General features: G+C 46.0%; 1 protein-coding gene across 2 annotated transcripts in view; it reads left to right on the forward strand.

The window, feature by feature from the left end:
- The window catches only part of LOC137415394 (uncharacterized), a 206,146-nt gene that overhangs the window by 9,145 nt on the left and 174,041 nt on the right, over positions 1-22,960 (forward strand). For both annotated transcript variants that reach the window (XM_078773789.1, XM_078773790.1), the window contains exon 2: positions 22,423-22,578. In XM_078773789.1, the coding sequence (XP_078629915.1) occupies positions 22,447-22,578 (132 nt within the window). In that variant the 5' untranslated portion in view covers positions 22,423-22,446. The remainder of the gene's footprint in view (positions 1-22,422; positions 22,579-22,960) is intronic.

Here is a 22,960-nt window from a genome sequence, read left to right on the forward strand (position 1 = left end):
CACCGCACTTGGTATTGGGAATGCTGTAACAAACTCTCGAGCACCGCACTTGGTATTGGGAATGCTGTAACAAACTCTCGAGCACCGCACTTGGTATTGGGAATGCTGTAACAAACTCTCGAGCACCGCACTTGGTATTGGGAATGCTGTAACAAACTCTCGAGCACCGCACTTGGTATTGGGAATGCTGTAACAAACTCTCGAGCACCGCACTTGGTATTGGGAATGCTGTAACAAACTCTCGAGCACCGCACTTGGTATTGGGAATGCTGTAACAAACTCTCGACCACTGCACTTGGTATTGGGAATGCTGTAACAAACTCTCGAGCACCGCACTTGGTATTGGGAATGCTGTAACAAACTCTCGAGCACCGCACTTGGTATTGGGAATGCTGTAACAAACTCTCGAGCACCGCACTTGGTATTGGGAATGCTGTAACAAACTCTCGAGCACCGCACTGTATTGGAAATACTGTAACAAACTCTCGAGCACCGCACTGCATTGGGAATGCTGTAACAAACTCGAGCACCGCACTTGGTATTGGGAATGTGGTCCCAATCTCTCGACCACCGTACTGTATTGGGAATGTGGTCCCAATCTCTCAACCACCGCACTGTATTGGGAATGTGGTCCCAAACTCTCGACCACCGCACTGTATTGGTAATGTGGTCCCAAACTCTCGACCACCGCACTGTATTGGGAATGCTGTACCAAACTCTCGACCACTGCACTGTATTGGTAATGTTGTAACAAACTCTCGAGCACCGCACTGTATTGGGAATGCTGTAACAAACTCGAGCACCGCACTGTATTGGGAATGCTGTAACAAACTCTCGAGCACCGCACTTGGTATTGGGAATGCTGTAACAAACTCTCGAGCACCGCACTGTATTGGGAATGCTGTAACAAACTCTCGAGCACCGCACTGTATTGGGAATGCTGTAACAAACTCTCGAGCACCGCACTGTATTGGGAATGCTGTAACAAACTCTCGAGCACCGCACTGTATTGGGAATGCTGTAACAAACTCTCGAGCACCGCACTTGGTATTGGGAATGCTGTAACAAACTCTCGAGCACCGCACTGTATTGGGAATGCTGTAACAAACTCTCGAGCACCGCACTGTATTGGGAATGCTGTAACAAACTCTCGACCACCGCACTGTATTGGGAATGCTGTAACAAACTCTCGAGCACCGCACTTAGTATTGGGAATGCTGTAACAAACTCTCGAGCACCGCACTTGGTATTGGGAATGCTGTAACAAACTCTCGAGCACCGCACTTGGTATTGGGAATGCTGTAACAAACTCTCGAGCACCGCACTTGGTATTGGGAATGCTGTAACAAACTCTCGAGCACCGCACTGTATTGGGAATGCTGTAACAAACTCTCGAGCACCGCACTTGGTATTGGGAATGCTGTAACAAACTCTCGAGCATTGCACTTGGTATTGGGAATGCTGTAACAAACTCTCGAGCATTGCACTTTGTATTGGGAATGCTGTAACAAACTCGACCACCGCACTTGGTATTGGGAATGCTGTAACAAACTCTCGAGCACCGCACTTGGTATTGGGAATGCTGTAACAAACTCTCGAGCACCGCACTTGGTATTGAGAATGCTGTAACAAACTCTCGAGCACCGCACTTGGTATTGGGAATGCTGTAACAAACTCTCGAGCACCGCACTTGGTATTGGGAATGCTGTAACAAACTCTCGAGCACCGCACTCTGATTGGGAATGCTGTAACAAACTCTCGACCACCGCACTTGGTATTGGGAATGCTGTAACAAACTCTCGAGCACCGCACTTGGTATTGGGAATGCTGTAACAAACTCTCGAGCACCGCACTTGGTATTGGGAATGCTGTAACAAACTCTCGAGCACCGCACTTGGTATTGGGAATGCTGTAACAAACTCTCGAGCACCGCACTTGGTATTGGGAATGCTGTAACAAACTCTCGAGCACCGCACTTGGTATTGGGAATGCTGTAACAAACTCTCGAGCACCGCACTTGGTATTGGGAATGCTGTAACAAACTCTCGACCACTGCACTTGGTATTGGGAATGCTGTAACAAACTCTCGAGCACCGCACTTGGTATTGGGAATGCTGTAACAAACTCTCGAGCACCGCACTTGGTATTGGGAATGCTGTAACAAACTCTCGAGCACCGCACTTGGTATTGGGAATGCTGTAACAAACTCTCGAGCACCGCACTGTATTGGAAATACTGTAACAAACTCTCGAGCACCGCACTGCATTGGGAATGCTGTAACAAACTCGAGCACCGCACTTGGTATTGGGAATGTGGTCCCAATCTCTCGACCACCGTACTGTATTGGGAATGTGGTCCCAATCTCTCAACCACCGCACTGTATTGGGAATGTGGTCCCAAACTCTCGACCACCGCACTGTATTGGTAATGTGGTCCCAAACTCTCGACCACCGCACTGTATTGGGAATGCTGTACCAAACTCTCGACCACTGCACTGTATTGGTAATGTTGTAACAAACTCTCGAGCACCGCACTGTATTGGGAATGCTGTAACAAACTCGAGCACCGCACTGTATTGGGAATGCTGTAACAAACTCTCGAGCACCGCACTTGGTATTGGGAATGCTGTAACAAACTCTCGAGCACCGCACTGTATTGGGAATGCTGTAACAAACTCTCGAGCACCGCACTGTATTGGGAATGCTGTAACAAACTCTCGAGCACCGCACTGTATTGGGAATGCTGTAACAAACTCTCGAGCACCGCACTGTATTGGGAATGCTGTAACAAACTCTCGAGCACCGCACTTGGTATTGGGAATGCTGTAACAAACTCTCGAGCACCGCACTGTATTGGGAATGCTGTAACAAACTCTCGAGCACCGCACTGTATTGGGAATGCTGTAACAAACTCTCGAGCACCGCATTTGGTATTGGGAATGCTGTAACAAACTCTCGAGCATCGCACTTGGTATTGGGAATGCTGTAACAAACTCTCGACTACCGCACTGTATTGGGAATGCTGTAACAAACTCTCGAGCACCGCACTTGGTATTGGGAATGCTGTAACAAACTCTCGAGCACCGCACTGTATTGGGAATGCTGTAACAAACTCTCGAGCACCGCACTGTATTGGGAATGCTGTAACAAACTCTCGAGCACCGCATTGTATTGGGAATGCTGTAACAAACTCTCGACCACCGCACTGTATTGGGAATGCTGTAACAAACTCTCGAGCACCGCACTTAGTATTGGGAATGCTGTAACAAACTCTCGAGCACCGCACTTGGTATTGGGAATGCTGTAACAAACTCTCGAGCACCGCACTTGGTATTGGGAATGCTGTAACAAACTCTCGAGCACCGCACTTGGTATTGGGAATGCTGTAACAAACTCTCGAGCACCGCACTGTATTGGGAATGCTGTAACAAACTCTCGAGCACCGCACTTGGTATTGGGAATGCTGTAACAAACTCTCGAGCATTGCACTTGGTATTGGGAATGCTGTAACAAACTCTCGAGCATTGCACTTTGTATTGGGAATGCTGTAACAAACTCGACCACCGCACTTGGTATTGGGAATGCTGTAACAAACTCTCGAGCACCGCACTTGGTATTGAGAATGCTGTAACAAACTCTCGAGCACCGCACTTGGTATTGGGAATGCTGTAACAAACTCTCGAGCACCGCACTTGGTATTGGGAATGCTGTAACAAACTCTCGAGCACCGCACTTGGTATTGGGAATGCTGTAACAAACTCTCGAGCACCGCACTTGGTATTGGGAATGCTGTAACAAACTCTCGAGCACCGCACTTGGTATTGGGAATGCTGTAACAAACTCTCGAGCACCGCACTTGGTATTGGGAATGCTGTAACAAACTCTCGAGCATCGCACTTGGTATTGGGAATGCTGTAACAAACTCTCGACCACTGCACTTGGTATTGGGAATGCTGTAACAAACTCTCGAGCACCGCACTTGGTATTGGGAATGCTGTAACAAACTCTCGAGCACCGCACTGTATTGGGAATGCTGTAACAAACTCTCGAGCACCGCACTGTATTGGGAATGCTGTAACAAACTCGAGCACCGCACTTGGTATTGGGAATGTGGTCCCAATCTCTCGACCACCGCACTGTATTGGGAATGTGGTCCCAATCTCTCGACCACCGCACTGTATTGGGAATGTGGTCCCAAACTCTCGACCACCGCACTGTATTGGTAATGTGGTCCCAAACTCTCGACCACCGCACTGTATTGGGAATGCTGTACCAAACTCTCGACCACTGCACTGTATTGGCAATGTGGTCCCAAACTCTCGACTACCGCACTGTATTGGGAATGTGGTCCCAATCTCTCGACCACCGCACTGTATTGGGAATGTGGTCCCAATCTCTCGACCGCCACACTGCATTGGGAATGTGGTCCCAAACTCTCGACCACCGCACTGTATTGGGAATGTGGTCCCAAACTCTCGACCACCGCACTGTATTGATAATGTGGTCCCAAACTCTCGACCACCGCACTGTATTGGGAATGCTGTACAAAACTCTCGACCACCGCACTGTATTGGGAATGTGGTCCCAAACTCTCGACCACCGCACTGTATTGGGAATGTGGTCCCAAACTCTCGACCACCGCACTGTATTGATAATGTGGTCCCAAACTCTCGACCACCGCACTTGGTATTGGGAATGCTGTAACAAACTCTCGAGCACCGCACTTGGTATTGGGAATGCTGTAACAAACTCTCGAGCACCGCACTTGGTATTGAGAATGCTGTAACAAACTCTCGAGCACCGCACTTGGTATTGGGAATGCTGTAACAAACTCTCGAGCACCGCACTTGGTATTGGGAATGCTGTAACAAACTCTCGAGCACCGCACTCTGATTGGGAATGCTGTAACAAACTCTCGACCACCGCACTTGGTATTGGGAATGCTGTAACAAACTCTCGAGCACCGCACTTGGTATTGGGAATGCTGTAACAAACTCTCGAGCACCGCACTTGGTATTGGGAATGCTGTAACAAACTCTCGAGCACCGCACTTGGTATTGGGAATGCTGTAACAAACTCTCGAGCACCGCACTTGGTATTGGGAATGCTGTAACAAACTCTCGAGCACCGCACTTGGTATTGGGAATGCTGAAAAAAACTCTCGAGCACCGCACTTGGTATTGGGAATGCTGTAACAAACTCTTGAGCACCGCACTTGGTATTGGGAATGCTGTAACAAACTCTCGAGCACCGCACTTGGTATTGGGAATGCTGTAACAAACTCTCGAGCACCGCACTTGGTATTGGGAATGCTGTAACAAACTCTCGAGCACCGCACTTGGTATTGGGAATGCTGTAACAAACTCTCGACCACTGCACTTGGTATTGGGAATGCTGTAACAAACTCTCGAGCACCGCACTTGGTATTGGGAATGCTGTAACAAACTCTCGAGCACCGCACTTGGTATTGGGAATGCTGTAACAAACTCTCGAGCACCGCACTTGGTATTGGGAATGCTGTAACAAACTCTCGAGCACCGCACTGTATTGGAAATGCTGTAACAAACTCTCGAGCACCGCACTGTATTGGGAATGCTGTAACAAACTCAAGCACCGCACTTGGTATTGGGAATGTGGTCCCAATCTCTCGACCACCGCACTGTATTGGGAATGTGGTCCCAATCTCTCGACCACCGCACTGTATTTGGAATGTGGTCCCAAACTCTCGACCACCGCACTGTATTGGTAATGTGGTCCCAAACTCTCGACCACCGCACTGTATTGGGAATGCTGTACCAAACTCTCGACCACTGCACTGTATTGGTAATGTTGTAACAAACTCTCGAGCACCGCACTGTATTGGGAATGCTGTAACAAACTCTCGAGCACCGCACTGTATTGGGAATGCTGTAACAAACTCTCGAGCACCGCACTTGGTATTGGGAATGCTGTGACAAACTCTCGAGCACCGCACTGTATTGGGAATGCTGTAACAAACTCTCGAGCACCGCACTGTATTGGGAATGCTGTAACAAACTCTCGAGCACCGCACTGTATTGGGAATGCTGTAACAAACTCTCGAGCACCGCACTTGGTATTGGGAATGCTGTAACAAACTCTCGAGCACCGCACTGTATTGGGAATGCTGTAACAAACTCTCGAGCACCGCACTGTATTGGGAATGCTGTAACAAACTCTCGAGCACCGCATTTGGTATTGGGAATGCTGTAACAAACTCTCGAGCATCGCACTTGGTATTGGGAATGCTGTAACAAACTCTCGACTACCGCACTGTATTGGGAATGCTGTAACAAACTCTCGAGCACCGCACTTGGTATTGGGAATGCTGTAACAAACTCTCGAGCACCGCACTGTATTGGGAATGCTGTAACAAACTCTCGAGCACCGCACTTGGTATTGGGAATGCTGTAACAAACTCTCGAGCACCGCACTTGGTATTGGGAATGCTGTAACAAACTCTCGAGCACCGCACTGTATTGGGAATGCTGTAACAAACTCTCGACCACCGCACTGTATTGGGAATGCTGTAACAAACTCTCGAGCACCGCACTTAGTATTGGGAATGCTGTAACAAACTCTCGAGCACCGCACTTGGTATTGGGAATGCTGTAACAAACTCTCGAGAACCGCACTTGGTATTGGGAATGCTGTAACAAACTCTCGAGCACCGCACTTGGTATTGGGAATGCTGTAACAAACTCTCGAGCACCGCACTGCATTGGGAATGCTGTAACAAACTCTCGAGCACCGCACTTGGTATTGGGAATGCTGTAACAAACTCTCGAGCATTGCACTTGGTATTGGGAATGCTGTAACAAACTCTCGAGCATTGCACTTTGTATTGGGAATGCTGTAACAAACTCGACCACCGCACTTGGTATTGGGAATGCTGTAACAAACTCTCGAGCACCGCACTTGGTATTGGGAATGCTGTAACAAACTCTCGAGCACCGCACTTGGTATTGAGAATGCTGTAACAAACTCTCGAGCACCGCACTTGGTATTGGGAATGCTGTAACAAACTCTCGAGCACCGCACTTGGTATTGGGAATGCTGTAACAAACTCTCGAGCACCGCACTCTGATTGGGAATGCTGTAACAAACTCTCGACCACCGCACTTGGTATTGGGAATGCTGTAACAAACTCTCGAGCACCGCACTTGGTATTGGGAATGCTGTAACAAACTCTCGAGCACCGCACTTGGTATTGGGAATGCTGTAACAAACTCTCGAGCACCGCACTTGGTATTGGGAATGCTGTAACAAACTCTCGAGCACCGCACTGTATTGGAAATACTGTAACAAACTCTCGAGCACCGCACTGCATTGGGAATGCTGTAACAAACTCGAGCACCGCACTTGGTATTGGGAATGTGGTCCCAATCTCTCGACCACCGCACTGTATTGGGAATGTGGTCCCAATCTCTCAACCACCGCACTGTATTGGGAATGTGGTCCCAAACTCTCGACCACCGCACTGTATTGGGAATGTGGTCCCAAACTCTCGACCACCGCACTGTATTGGTAATGTGGTCCCAAACTCTCGACCACCGCACTGTATTGGGAATGCTGTACCAAACTCTCGACCACCGCACTGTATTGGTAATGCTGTAACAAACTCTCGAGCACTGCACTGTATTGGGAATGCTGTAACAAACTCTCGAGCACCGCACTGTATTGGGAATGCTGTAACAAACTCTCGAGCACCGCACTTGGTATTGGGAATGCTGTGACAAACTCTCGAGCACCGCACTGTATTGGGAATGCTGTAACAAACTCTCGAGCACCGCACTGTATTGGGAATGCTGTAACAAACTCTCGAGCACCGCACTGTATTGGGAATGCTGTAACAAACTCTCGAGCACCGCACTTGGTATTGGGAATGCTGTAACAAACTCTCGAGCACCGCACTGTATTGGGAATGCTGTAACAAACTCTCGAGCACCGCACTGTATTGGGAATGCTGTAACAAACTCTCGAGCACCGCATTTGGTATTGGGAATGCTGTAACAAACTCTCGAGCATCGCACTTGGTATTGGGAATGCTGTAACAAACTCTCGACTACCGCACTGTATTGGGAATGCTGTAACAAACTCTCGAGCACCGCACTTGGTATTGGGAATGCTGTAACAAACTCTCGAGCACCGCACTGTATTGGGAATGCTGTAACAAACTCTCGAGCACCGCACTTGGTATTGGGAATGCTGTAACAAACTCTCGAGCACCGCACTGTATTGGGAATGCTGTAACAAACTCTCGAGCACCGCACTGTATTGGGAATGCTGTAACAAACTCTCGACCACCGCACTGTATTGGGAATGCTGTAACAAACTCTCGAGCACCGCACTTAGTATTGGGAATGCTGTAACAAACTCTCGAGCACCGCACTTGGTATTGGGAATGCTGTAACAAACTCTCGAGCACCGCACTTGGTATTGGGAATGCTGTAACAAACTCTCGAGCACCGCACTTGGTATTGGGAATGCTGTAACAAACTCTCGAGCACCGCACTGTATTGGGAATGCTGTAACAAACTCTCGAGCACCGCACTTGGTATTGGGAATGCTGTAACAAACTCTCGAGCATTGCACTTGGTATTGGGAATGCTGTAACAAACTCTCGAGCATTGCACTTTGTATTGGGAATGCTGTAACAAACTCGACCACCGCACTTGGTATTGGGAATGCTGTAACAAACTCTCGAGCACCGCACTTGGTATTGGGAATGCTGTAACAAACTCTCGAGCACCGCACTTGGTATTGAGAATGCTGTAACAAACTCTCGAGCACCGCACTTGGTATTGGGAATGCTGTAACAAACTCTCGAGCACCGCACTTGGTATTGGGAATGCTGTAACAAACTCTCGAGCACCGCACTCTGATTGGGAATGCTGTAACAAACTCTCGACCACCGCACTTGGTATTGGGAATGCTGTAACAAACTCTCGAGCACCGCACTTGGTATTGGGAATGCTGTAACAAACTCTCGAGCACCGCACTTGGTATTGGGAATGCTGTAACAAACTCTCGAGCACCGCACTTGGTATTGGGAATGCTGTAACAAACTCTCGAGCACCGCACTTGGTATTGGGAATGCTGTAACAAACTCTCGAGCACCGCACTTGGTATTGGGAATGCTGTAACAAACTCTCGAGCACCGCACTTGGTATTGGGAATGCTGTAACAAACTCTCGACCACTGCACTTGGTATTGGGAATGCTGTAACAAACTCTCGAGCACCGCACTTGGTATTGGGAATGCTGTAACAAACTCTCGAGCACCGCACTTGGTATTGGGAATGCTGTAACAAACTCTCGAGCACCGCACTTGGTATTGGGAATGCTGTAACAAACTCTCGAGCACCGCACTGTATTGGAAATACTGTAACAAACTCTCGAGCACCGCACTGCATTGGGAATGCTGTAACAAACTCGAGCACCGCACTTGGTATTGGGAATGTGGTCCCAATCTCTCGACCACCGCACTGTATTGGGAATGTGGTCCCAATCTCTCAACCACCGCACTGTATTGGGAATGTGGTCCCAAACTCTCGACCACCGCACTGTATTGGGAATGTGGTCCCAAACTCTCGACCACCGCACTGTATTGGTAATGTGGTCCCAAACTCTCGACCACCGCACTGTATTGGGAATGCTGTACCAAACTCTCGACCACTGCACTGTATTGGTAATGTTGTAACAAACTCTCGAGCACCGCACTGTATTGGGAATGCTGTAACAAACTCGAGCACCGCACTGTATTGGGAATGCTGTAACAAACTCTCGAGCACCGCACTTGGTATTGGGAATGCTGTAACAAACTCTCGAGCACCGCACTGTATTGGGAATGCTGTAACAAACTCTCGAGCACCGCACTGTATTGGGAATGCTGTAACAAACTCTCGAGCACCGCACTGTATTGGGAATGCTGTAACAAACTCTCGAGCACCGCACTGTATTGGGAATGCTGTAACAAACTCTCGAGCACCGCACTTGGTATTGGGAATGCTGTAACAAACTCTCGAGCACCGCACTGTATTGGGAATGCTGTAACAAACTCTCGAGCACCGCACTGTATTGGGAATGCTGTAACACTCTCGAGCACCGCATTTGGTATTGGGAATGCTGTAACAAACTCTCGAGCATCGCACTTGGTATTGGGAATGCTGTAACAAACTCTCGACTACCGCACTGTATTGGGAATGCTGTAACAAACTCTCGAGCACCGCACTTGGTATTGGGAATGCTGTAACAAACTCTCGAGCACCGCACTGTATTGGGAATGCTGTAACAAACTCTCGAGCACCGCACTGTATTGGGAATGCTGTAACAAACTCTCGAGCACCGCATTGTATTGGGAATGCTGTAACAAACTCTCGACCACCGCACTGTATTGGGAATGCTGTAACAAACTCTCGAGCACCGCACTTAGTATTGGGAATGCTGTAACAAACTCTCGAGCACCGCACTTGGTATTGGGAATGCTGTAACAAACTCTCGAGCACCGCACTTGGTATTGGGAATGCTGTAACAAACTCTCGAGCACCGCACTTGGTATTGGGAATGCTGTAACAAACTCTCGAGCACCGCACTGTATTGGGAATGCTGTAACAAACTCTCGAGCACCGCACTTGGTATTGGGAATGCTGTAACAAACTCTCGAGCATTGCACTTTTTTTTTTTTTTTTTTTTTTTTTTTTTTTTTTTTTTTTTTTTTTTTTTTTTTTTTTTTTTTTTTTTTTTTTTTTTTTTTTTTTTTTTTTTTTTTTTTTTTTTTTTTTTTTTTTGTATACAAGATCGAGGCTCGTGAAAGAGCAAACATTAATCACACAAAAAGACAAACCGACACACAAAACACAAAAAACAAGGGGAGCGGCAGACAAGATGGGGAGAGAGGGGGGAGGACACAAAAGAGAGGGGGAAGAAGGGGAAGGACACAAACACAACATTTGAGAGCAGGGACATCGGGAGGACTTGGGGGGAGGTGGGAGAGGATTAAAACATATGAACACTGCAAGGACTCTGGGGTGAATTACCGGGGGTAGAAAAGATCAAGGTTTTCGATGGGGGAAGATAAGAGATGGTGGTGAACAGCTGTTTTAAAGACCTGGAGGGAGGAGTGGGATTGAAGGGAGTGGGGGAGTTTGTTCCAGAGGCGGGAGAAAAGGGGAATGAAAGAGTGAAGGTGAGCAGAGAGCCTAGACTTTGGCAGTTTAACCATAAGAGGGTTGCAGGCAGATCTTGTGCGACCTGAAGGAATATTGGGGGGACAGAGCACAGAGAGAGCTGGGGGAGCAAGGCCGGAGAGGAGTCGGTAGAAGACAGAAAGACCACCTACCTGCCTGCGGTGAGTGAGTGAAAGGCCCTCAGAGATAGCTTCATCGCGGGAGATTCCATTTGCATTTGTTATGCTGTAACAAACTCTCGAGCATTGCACTTTGTATTGGGAATGCTGTAACAAACTCGACCACCGCACTTGGTATTGGGAATGCTGTAACAAACTCTCGAGCACCGCACTTGGTATTGAGAATGCTGTAACAAACTCTCGAGCACCGCACTTGGTATTGAGAATGCTGTAACAAACTCTCGAGCACCGCACTTGGTATTGGGAATGCTGTAACAAACTCTCGAGCACCGCACTTGGTATTGGGAATGCTGTAACAAACTCTCGAGCACCGCACTTGGTATTGGGAATGCTGTAACAAACTCTCGAGCACCGCACTTGGTATTGGGAATGCTGTAACAAACTCTCGAGCATCGCACTTGGTATTGGGAATGCTGTAACAAACTCTCGACCACTGCACTTGGTATTGGGAATGCTGTAACAAACTCTCGAGCACCGCACTTGGTATTGGGAATGCTGTAACAAACTCTCGAGCACCGCACTGTATTGGGAATGCTGTAACAAACTCTCGAGCACCGCACTGTATTGGGAATGCTGTAACAAACTCGAGCACCGCACTTGGTATTGGGAATGTGGTCCCAATCTCTCGACCACCGCACTGTATTGGGAATGTGGTCCCAATCTCTCGACCACCGCACTGTATTGGGAATGTGGTCCCAAACTCTCGACCACCGCACTGTATTGGTAATGTGGTCCCAAACTCTCGACCACCGCACTGTATTGGGAATGCTGTACCAAACTCTCGACCACTGCACTGTATTGGCAATGTGGTCCCAAACTCTCGACTACCGCACTGTATTGGGAATGTGGTCCCAATCTCTCGACCACCGCACTGTATTGGGAATGTGGTCCCAATCTCTCGACCGCCACACTGCATTGGGAATGTGGTCCCAAACTCTCGACCACCACACTGTATTGGGAATGTGGTCCCAAACTCTCGACCACCGCACTGTATTGGGAATGTGGTCCCAAACTCTCGACCACCGCACTGTATTGATAATGTGGTCCCAAACTCTCGACCACCGCACTGTATTGGGAATGCTGTACAAAACTCTCGACCACCGCACTGTATTGGGAATGTGGTCCCAAACTCTCGACCACCGCACTGTATTGGGAATGTGGTCCCAAACTCTCGACCACCGCACTGTATTGATAATGTGGTCCCAAACTCTCGACCACCGCACTTGGTATTGGGAATGCTGTAACAAACTCTCGAGCACCGCACTTGGTATTGGGAATGCTGTAACAAACTCTCGAGCACCGCACTTGGTATTGAGAATGCTGTAACAAACTCTCGAGCACCGCACTTGGTATTGGGAATGCTGTAACAAACTCTCGAGCACCGCACTTGGTATTGGGAATGCTGTAACAAACTCTCGAGCACCGCACTCTGATTGGGAATGCTGTCACAAACTCTCGACCACCGCACTTGGTATTGGGAATGCTGTAACAAACTCTCGAGCACCGCACTTGGTATTGGGAATGCTGTAACAAACTCTCGAGCACCGCACTTGGTATTGGGAATGCTGTAACAAACTCTCGAGCACCGCACTTGGTATTGGGAATGCTGTAACAAACTCTCGAGCACCGCACTTGGTATTGGGAATGCTGTAACAAACTCTCGAGCACCGCACTTGGTATTGGGAATGCTGTAACAAACTCTCGAGCACCGCACTTGGTATTGGGAATGCTGTAACAAACTCTCGACCACTGCACTTGGTATTGGGAATGCTGTAACAAACTCTCGAGCACCGCACTTGGTATTGGGAATGCTGTAACAAACTCTCGACCACCGCACTTGGTATTGGGAATGCTGTAACAAACTCTCGAGCACCGCACTTGGTATTGGGAATGCTGTAACAAACTCTCGAGCACCGCACTGTATTGGAAATGCTGTAACAAACTCGAGCACCGCACTTGGTATTGGGAATGTGGTCCCAATCTCTCGACCACCGCACTGTATTGGGAATGTGGTCCCAATCTCTCGACCACCGCACTGTATTGGGAATGTGGTCCCAATCTCTCGACCACCGCACTGTATTGGTAATGTGGTCCCAAACTCTCGACCACCGCACTGTATTGGGAATGCTGTACCAAACTCTCGACCACTGCACTGTATTGGTAATGTGGTCCCAAACTCTCGACTACCGCACTGTATTGGGAATGTGGTCCCAATCTCTCGACCACCGCACTGTATTGGGAATGTGGTCCCAATCTCTCGACCGCCACACTGTATTGGGAATGTGGTCCCAAACTCTCGACCACCACACTGTATTGGGAATGTGGTCCCAAACTCTCGACCACCGCACTGTATTGGGAATGTGGTCCCAAACTCTCGACCACCGCACTGTATTGATAATGTGGTCCCAAACTCTCGACCACCGCACTGTATTGGGAATGCTGTACAAAACTCTCGACCACCGCACTGTATTGGTAATGTGGTCCCAAACTCTCGACCACCGCACTGTATTGGGAATGTGGTCCCAATCTCTCGACCACCGCACTGTATTGGGAATGTGGTCCCAATCTCTCGACCACCGCACTGTATTGGGAATGTGGTCCCAAACTCTCGACCACCGCACTGTATTGGGAATGTGGTCCCAAACTCTCGACCACCGCACTGTATTGGGAATGTGGTCCCAATCTCTCGACCACCGCACTGTATTGGGAATGTGGTCCCAAACTCTCGACCACCGCACTGTATTGGGAATGTGGTCCCAATCTCTCGACCACCTCACTGTATTGGGAATGTGGTCCCAATCTCTCGACCACCGCACTGTATTGGGAATGTGGTCCCAATCTCTCGACCACCGCACTGTGTTGGGAATGTAGTCCCAATATGTTACTGTTCTCTAATTGAATGTTTTTCCATCTCTTTATCCCACCATCGAAGGTGGACACAGGTTGTTTTCACCCCTGTCTATCTTACCATCTGTCTGTCTGCCTGCCACCAGGATATCTCAAAGTGTGGACAGATTTGGATGTCACTTGATGGACTGGTTGAGTGTGTGACAAGGATTAAATTATTTGGATTCTGGTGAAGATCCGAAACTGGATTCGATGACTTTTAAAACTTTTTTTGAAGTGATTCTTCACCAAAGATTTGAGAGATGGAGCCAAAACACGATATATAGCATATTTCAAAAAGTTTTGCATGGACGGATGACAAAACATAGTGGATGAGTTGTTTTGCCGACAAGGACAAGCTGATTCTATTTTGGTTCTTGAATAGTTTTCGTTGATGTCCTCGATTCATCATGTACAGCTCGTCTGCTGTACCGTCCATGCCTTCCAGTCGTGGAGGAACACATTATCTGCGATTTCTGAAGACGCAGTGCTACCTGTTTGAGAATAGATTGCTGCATATTCCACGTGTTCTGCAATGACTTCTTTCACGAGTTTTTCCATGTCGATTTTGCCAACAACTGGGGTTAAACTAACAGCTTGGTAGTTGCCTCACTCGTCTCCATACTATCTTGTGGATTGGCAGATTGTTTTTTCTCCAGGTGGATGGTACTTTACCTTCAACAAGCGATTTACTGTAGATCAAGCAGAGGTCAATCCCCTTTGCCCATGTGCTACTCCCTCACTCCCCTTTCAGTCATTGCCTTCCTTCCTCTCCCTTTCCTTTTCAAATCTGCATGCTTCAAAACTTGCTAAACCTTTGTTGCAAAACTTGCAACAAAAACTTGCTAAACCTAAAGGTGGTTATGCTTCAAAACTTGCTATTTCTAATTCTCCAGAGTGCTTTTACATTTGACTTTTTAATTGGGAAGTGTTTGTTATTTCGTTCTGGATTTGTTCAATGTTCTGGATGTGTATTTGTTCCCCTCGCACGGATTATGATCAGATTTAGGTTTCTTGTAGAATGAAGAACTAGCTTGTTGTCGATGTGTTCCCTTTTACTTTTATACTTTTGGAGCATAGCTTCGCATAAAAGGGAAAGGAAAACCATAGTTAGCTATTTTGATTTCTTTAACATTACTATTGTTTAACTCTGCTTCGTCTTGTTCCTGACCAATTACCTTCGCCACTGAAGGTGGATGGAGGTTATGTTTTCACCCCTGTCTGTCTGTCTGTTTGTCTGTGAACAAGATGTCTCAAAAAGTTGTGGACGGATTCAGACGAAATGTGACTAGGAAGAATTGATTAAATTTTGGTGAAGATACGGATCCGGCTATTCGAATTTTGAAAGTGATTCTTCACTATTGAGTACAAACAACAACAGACATTTTAAGGCCATTTTTCCCTGCAAGAGCGGGGGTTAGCCTTGTGGTCCCCATGACAATCTTCTCCATCTTGTCCTATTTTCTGCATCTCTCCTTGTTAACCCCTTTGCCTGCATTTCTTCTTCCACAATCTTTAGCCAATTCTTTCTCGGTCTTCCCCGTCCTCTACTTCCTTCTACATTCATTTCCATCACTCTTCTCAACCACTCACTTTCATCCTTCCTCAACACATCACCAAACCATCTCAAACTGTTTCTCTTCACAGCATCAATCACAGGCTCTATTCCCATCATCTTTCGCAATTCATCATTTGTCTTCCTCTCTCTCAACGATACTCCACACATCCACCGAACCATTCGCATTTCCACCCTTTCCAATCTTCGTTGCTGCTCTACGTTCATTACCCATGTCTCGCTCCCATAAATCATAACATTTCTCACACATGCAGCATACACCTTTCCCTTCAGCTTCAACGACACTCCCCTCCTCATCAGCACGCCACTCAGTTCCCGAAACTTCTTCCATGCACATCTCACTCTCGCAACCGTTGCCGAGTCTGATCCACCTATTCACTATTGAGTGATCGTGCTGAAACCGATACATCGCACGATATCTCAAAAAGTTATGGATGGAATTGGACAAAACTTAGTGGACAGATTGGGTGTGTGGTAAGACCGAATCTATTTAATTTTTGGTGAAAATCTGAATATGCACTCGGATACCAGAATTATTTAATTTTTTTAGTGATTCTTCACCATTGAGAGCTCAAGTGAAAAGCGATTTTTATATATACAGACTTGGCATTTAATATGGAATATTTTTTTTTCTTGACTTGGGTTTACTTTCTTAACTCAGTATATCAATCTGGTGAGTTTCTTTTACACTTTGGTTATTTATTTGTTAAAAGAACCATGTCACTGATTGTCTGTCGCAGCATGAAGTCAACAACAGGATTATATCACAGGTGGCGTGGCAAAATGTACGGACAGGTGCATTTGATGATTGGCTTCACAGTCGGGTATACAAGGGTTGTTGCGTTCTGTATTTGTGGAAAACAACAGCTGCACGTCTCCAAAAGTTATTGCCACTTCCTCTGGAGATGGTCTGTCAACTCGACAATGCTGTTTGTCATGGAGTGGTGGCTTTACGAAATTGCGGCATGAAACAGCGTGCTATTGCTCGGCAGTATGGCATCACTCAAGGTCAGGTGTCAAAGATCCTGAAACGAAATGCTCAGAGGGGTGTCCCTAATCCAATACCGAGGCCAGGACATCCCCGCAGAACCACAAGGAGGGATGATCACCAGCTGCACCGGTTAGTCCGCAATGGCCGTACCAAGTCAGCTAATCGGCTTAGGGCTGAGTGGCAGCAACTGACAAATGTGCCTGTATCCAGAAGGCTAGTCAACCAACGACTGGTTCAAGCAGGCTATCATGCCAGGCGTCCCCTGAGAAAGCCACGCCTGACCAGACAACACCGCCAGCGCCGATTGCAGTGGGCCAGAGAGCACCGTCAATGGCAGCCAGGACACTGGAATCACGTGATCTTCAGTGACGAGTCTAGATTTCTGGTCTATCGTCAAGATGGCCACGTCCGAGTGCGCAGACAAGTGCATGAAGTCCTCAACAAAGATTGTATAGTGCCAAGAGTCCAAGCTGGATGTGGTGGGGTGACTGTTTGGGCTGCTTTTCATGCAGGGGGCAAAACTGACCTGGTTGTTCTGAATGGAAACCTGAACCAGTTCAAGTACAGGGCCATTCTGGAAGAAACATTGCTTCCATTTGCTCGTGCAGCCTTTCGAGGAAACTTTGTCTTCCAAGATGACAATGCACGGCCTCATCGTGCTGGCATGATCCAACACTTTCTTGCTGACCGTGGTGTGGAGCATATGGAGTGGCCTGCCATGTCCCCGGATATGAATCCGATAGAGAACTTGTGGGCAGAATTAACGCATCAAATCGACCACTTGGACCAGCAGCCGACCTCTGTGCGTGAATTGCAGCAGGCTATTGTCACTGCATGGCAAGCGATTCCTGTCCAAACCTTGGCAAATCTCGTCAACAGCATGCCTCAACGTGTACGTGCTCTCCTGAATGCTCGTGGGGGTTACACGAAGTACTGAACTGTAATTTTACTGTCCGTAATCCCAGTCGTAATTTAACTTTTGTTTTTGTTAAAAAAAATTTTGGCTAATGTGCAAAATAAAGAGATACTTCTGGAAAACGTACGGAAGTTTAACACAGTACTGTCCATGAATTGAGTTCGATATCAGTTTACATCACTTTCAAGGATCAATTTATTTGTTTCGAAATGTCAAATGTGGTTTTTGTTTCTTTTAAAGGTCACATTAACAAAATCTAGATTAATTTCAACATAATTCCAATGAACTTTTGGTTCTAAGTCATCTTGAAAAGTAAGTTCACCCCCACAAAAAAAATATTCCATATTAAATGCCAAGTCTGTTTTATATGTATATATATATATATATATATATATATATCCCGGTGTGTACCCCGGTTTAGAATAGGTACACCGTATCCCTGCGCATCGTAAGAGGCGACCAAGGGTTGGTGTCAGGAACGGCATCCGGCCATAAAAACGTTGCCTCAAACAGGGAACCGTGATTGTCATGGGGCCCGCAAGGCTAACCCCCGCTCTAGCGGGGAAAAATGGCCTCAAAACGATCATTCATTCATTCATTCATATATATATATATTAACCTCAACTGGACTATGTCCAGCTGAGTTTTTGTCGACACCCAGTGTCTGTCGTCCATCTGTCATCTGTCTGTCGTCTGTAAACAATTCGATGTCTACTAGGGTGCATCAAACGCCCTTAGGTTCTTGGATTTTAATGTCTATTCTCTCAAATGTTACACTTGTTGGTAGAAGTATGTATGCAAAAAATAAATGAAATCAGAGGTGGTCCTGGGTGGCCACCGGCCACTTTTATATATTTAGGGCCATTTTCGGGGCCGCACTATGTAAAAATGTTTGATTTTGTTATTTTACACCCAAACCTAGTCATGTTTGGTATCAAATTGAAGGTCTTGATGAGAGGAATACAAATATAACAATTTTATGCAAAAAACGATGGTTTGATAATTAGTTTGTATTTTTACATGAATGAAATCGGAGGTCTAATCGTGGGTCCCATACTAGTAGTCTAATAATATCCTTTATTTTCTTTCAGATGGCAGATAAGAAGACCAGATTAGCAAGTGCCATTTTTGGTCTTGGCAATGCTTTTACAGAAGCAGATGGTACATTGACAGGAGTCCGCCTCCCAACTTGCCGGCAGGTTCTTCGATGCGTGATGTGGTACATCCAGAAAGAAATATGTGAAGGCAAACAAACTCAGCCACTGAAATGGAAATCTGCCAGCATCGTCCTTATCCAGCTGAAAAAATTCTACACTAAAGCAAATATTCCTATGCTTTCAGACCATCAATGCTGCAAACTAATACTTGACCTTCTTAATGACAATAACAAATTGCGTCAAATACCTGTTTCTCGCCGAGAATCTCCAAGCACTTTGGCTAAGTTGCAAACCATGAATGAACGTCTTGATAAGACCTTTGGTGTATGGACAAAAGATGCAATGACAAACATTAAGAATGAGGAAGATAGAGTATTTTTAGAGTCAATGAAATCTGACAGAGTAGCCTCATTTGGTGGTGTTGACAAGAAGAAAGTTGATAAAGATCATAGAAAAGAAAAACGCCTCTTAGCGGAAGCTTCAAGACGAGAACGTCATGAATCATCCAGTGTACAAGAGATGACAATTAGTTCTGTATGCTCTGATGATAGTGACTCTGCAGATAGCTTGGAAGAAACTGAAGAAGAGGCAATTCCAGAGTTTCAAAGGAAGCGTAGTCACCACAGATCAACATATGCAGGTACATCTGCCTTTATTCCTCATGATATTCTGAAAAGACATTCAGTTGTGTCTGTTGCTACTCGACTAAACATAACTCCTGTTCAACAGGTTGCGCTCACCAAAGCTGTAATTCAAGAGGCAGGAGGTGATCCACGTCGTGTGGCCAAGTCGTACTCAACTGCTGATAAGGCTCGACGATCAATAACAAGTGCTATCGCCAAAGATATTCAAGAAAATTGGATCGCCCCAACAGCTGCAACACTTCACTGGGATGGCAAGCAGATACCAACGCTCACAAACAAGAATGTCAAGGAAGAAAGATTGCCAGTGTTGGTTGGGAATGCCACTGATGTAAAGCTACTGGGGGTGGCTAGATATCCTCCTGGAAGTGATAGGTCATCAGGTGACATCATTGCCGAGCACACTTACACGTATCTACATTCATGGAAGTGCAAACAATCAGTTGTCAACTTATGTTTTGACACAACAGCATCAAACACTGGACACGTTACAGCTGCCTGTGTTACCATTCAATCAAAACTGGACCGTGCTCTTCTGTGGTGTGCATGTCGCCATCATGTTGGAGAGGTAATCCTGGATCATGTGTTTGACGTTCTCAAAATTGAGGCATCAAAGTCTCCAGAAGTATCTTTGTTCCAAAAATTCCAGAAGAATTGGGAACGCATATCGCATGCAAAGAATGAAAGTTTAACCAAAATTGACATTTCCATGTACAATGACTATGCACAACAGCTGCTTTTATCCTGCAAAAACAAGGTTTTAAGCACAATCCGCACAAGCGCTTCATACTGTAGGGAAGACTACAAGGAAATGGCACAACTCTGCCAGGTAGTCCTCGATGATGATGTCACAAAACAAGGAACACTCCACAGACCAGGGGCCATGCATAAAGCAAGGTGGATGTCAAAGATTCTTTATTCCATCAAAATATGCCTACTTGAAGAGCAAATTTCTCTACTACCTCGAGGAACTGTAACAACACAACATCAACAGAAAAAACTGAAGGAGTTTGTTGTTTTTGTTGTTTATATTTATTGTGATTGGTGGCTCATATGTCAGTCTGCTTCAAATGCCCCATGGTTTGATTTGTGCTTTTACAAGACTCTGCTCAACTATAAAGCTGTCAACTCAACCATTTCAGTCAGCGCTGTGAAAGCCTTTGATAGACATTTGTGGTATTTAACCCCAGAACTGGTTGTTTTGGCACTGTTCAGCAATGCAATTCCTCAAAAGGATCGTCGTGCCCTTGCAGATGTGTTACTGGCCATACAACCAGATGAAATGCCAAGCACTCCAAAACACCGCTACGGTTCTGGATATGGCAAACCGTCATTTCCAAAAATTACAGAAGCGACAACCCTGGCTGATCTTGTGAACGAGGACTCGTGGTTTACAGTAAACCTTCTTCACCTAGATATGACCTTCCTAACAGAGGATGTTGACACTTGGCAGAACAATGAGCACTTCAAGGCAGCCAAGTCCATTGTGGATGGGCTTAATGTTGTGAATGACCCTGCGGAGAGAGCAGTAAAGCTCGCAACTGATTTTGTCTCAACTGCAAGAAGAGAAGACCACTTCCAAAATCTTCTTCAAGTGGTTGAATGTGACCGCAAAGCGAGGCCAAATTTGCGGAAACGAGCAAAGTTGGAGTAGTGACATTGGCGTTGTGCTTAATACATTTTCAAACTTTTAATCAATGAAAGTACAATACTACAACACTGTACTACAACTTTGTAATATGAAGAACGATTTTGGTTAATTTTACATTGACATGTAAGGTTGTTTTAACTGTTTGATATTAGGCATTTAGTAAAAGTAGGACTTTACTTTTGTATATAGGTATAATGGTTAATTTTACATTATCTTGTAGTTAATTTTACATTATCTTGTAAAGTAGTTTAGCTGTGGCCCTAAATGGCCCTAAATATATAAAAGTGGCCGGTGGCCACCCAGGACCACCTCTGATTTCATCTATTTTTTGCATACATACTTCTACCAACAAGTGTAACATTTGAGGGAATAGACATTAAAATACAACAACTTTTTGAAAATCATGGGGCGTTTGATGCACCCTAATGTCTACGCTCTAAAAGTCACGAATATTGATGAAATTTGATGAAACTTGTTATGCAGCATCTTTAAGACATAAACTAGTTTGGGATTGCATTGGGGTGTTGCACGCCCAAAAATGGGCGCGGCAGGGCGGCCATATTGAAAAACAATTTTTGTCATATATTTTTAGCATATATAAACTATATAGTTTGTGGTTCTATTATGCATATTCTAACCATATTGATATAGACCAGTTGAGTTCAGGTTCCCTGGAACCTCTCAAGTTTTTTTTAAAGTTGTGGATGAGTTATAACTAAATTTGGGGGACGAGTTGGTTCGGTGACGATAAGACTATTCGATTTTAGTTCAGGTCCGAATCCAGATCCGGCCTATCATTGGGATACAAAACAAACTGTTCAGCCTGGCGTAGCTATGCGCTCTACCGAGTGCCTTCCTAATTGCTAATGTTTAAGCTTCTGCAGCTCTGCTATCTATATTGCAACCTAGGTTAAATGACTTGTTCCCCAAATAGCAAGTTTCTATGTCATGCTTCATGCATATACAACAGCCATAAGGAGGGCTATTCCTTGAACTTTCCTGAGAAAATGATTCTGAGCATCCTGATTAATGTCCCTTGTTTTTTGGTGTTTTTGGTTTAAATAAATAAATTCCTAATATTTTTCACATGTATCTCTATCTCCTGTTATATTTGTATATGATACTTTGATTAGTTTTCCTTATTGATGTTAGTCGCTCGATGGTTGCATTTTGCCCGTCTCCCAAAAACTCACCCGTTACTTGTATTCATTCACCCCTAGAACACTGGATAGTGCGGAGCAGTCATGGAGTATCCCAGGCTTGATGAGGAAGTCGACTCTATGATGCAGTCGACTGCAACGGATTTAGATCTGCAGCCTTTTCGACGAAACCTTTACCCAGAATTGTCAAGGATCATTTCTTCTTCGCAGACTGAGGTTTTTTTTTTGTTGGCGTTTATTCTCACTTTCCCACAATGTGTGCAGTTGTCAATGCATTACCCTTGCCGACCATTACTGATTGAAATCGGATTATAGTAGGGATTCTGAAACTCATTTTGCCTCCTGTAATCGGTTAAACAATTCGTCTAGAAGTAAATGCCGATGACTAAATCGAACAATTTGTTACAAAAGATTGTTGAGAAACCCAGTTATGCTTTTTAGTTTGTCATGGGACGCAAAACTGCGCCTGTGTTGAAGTTGCTGAGCATCTTCACAAGACGAAGATTAATGCCCTGAAGAACCCCTCACCACTGGTTTTTATAGCCGAGAGATACGTGCACTCGACTCGGCTGTCTAGCCTGGGTTCGAATCCCGACTC

This window comes from Myxine glutinosa, chromosome 3 (assembly GCF_964187855.1).
Source record: "Myxine glutinosa chromosome 3, kmMyxGlut1.1, whole genome shotgun sequence".
NCBI lineage: Eukaryota > Metazoa > Chordata > Myxini > Myxiniformes > Myxinidae > Myxine > Myxine glutinosa.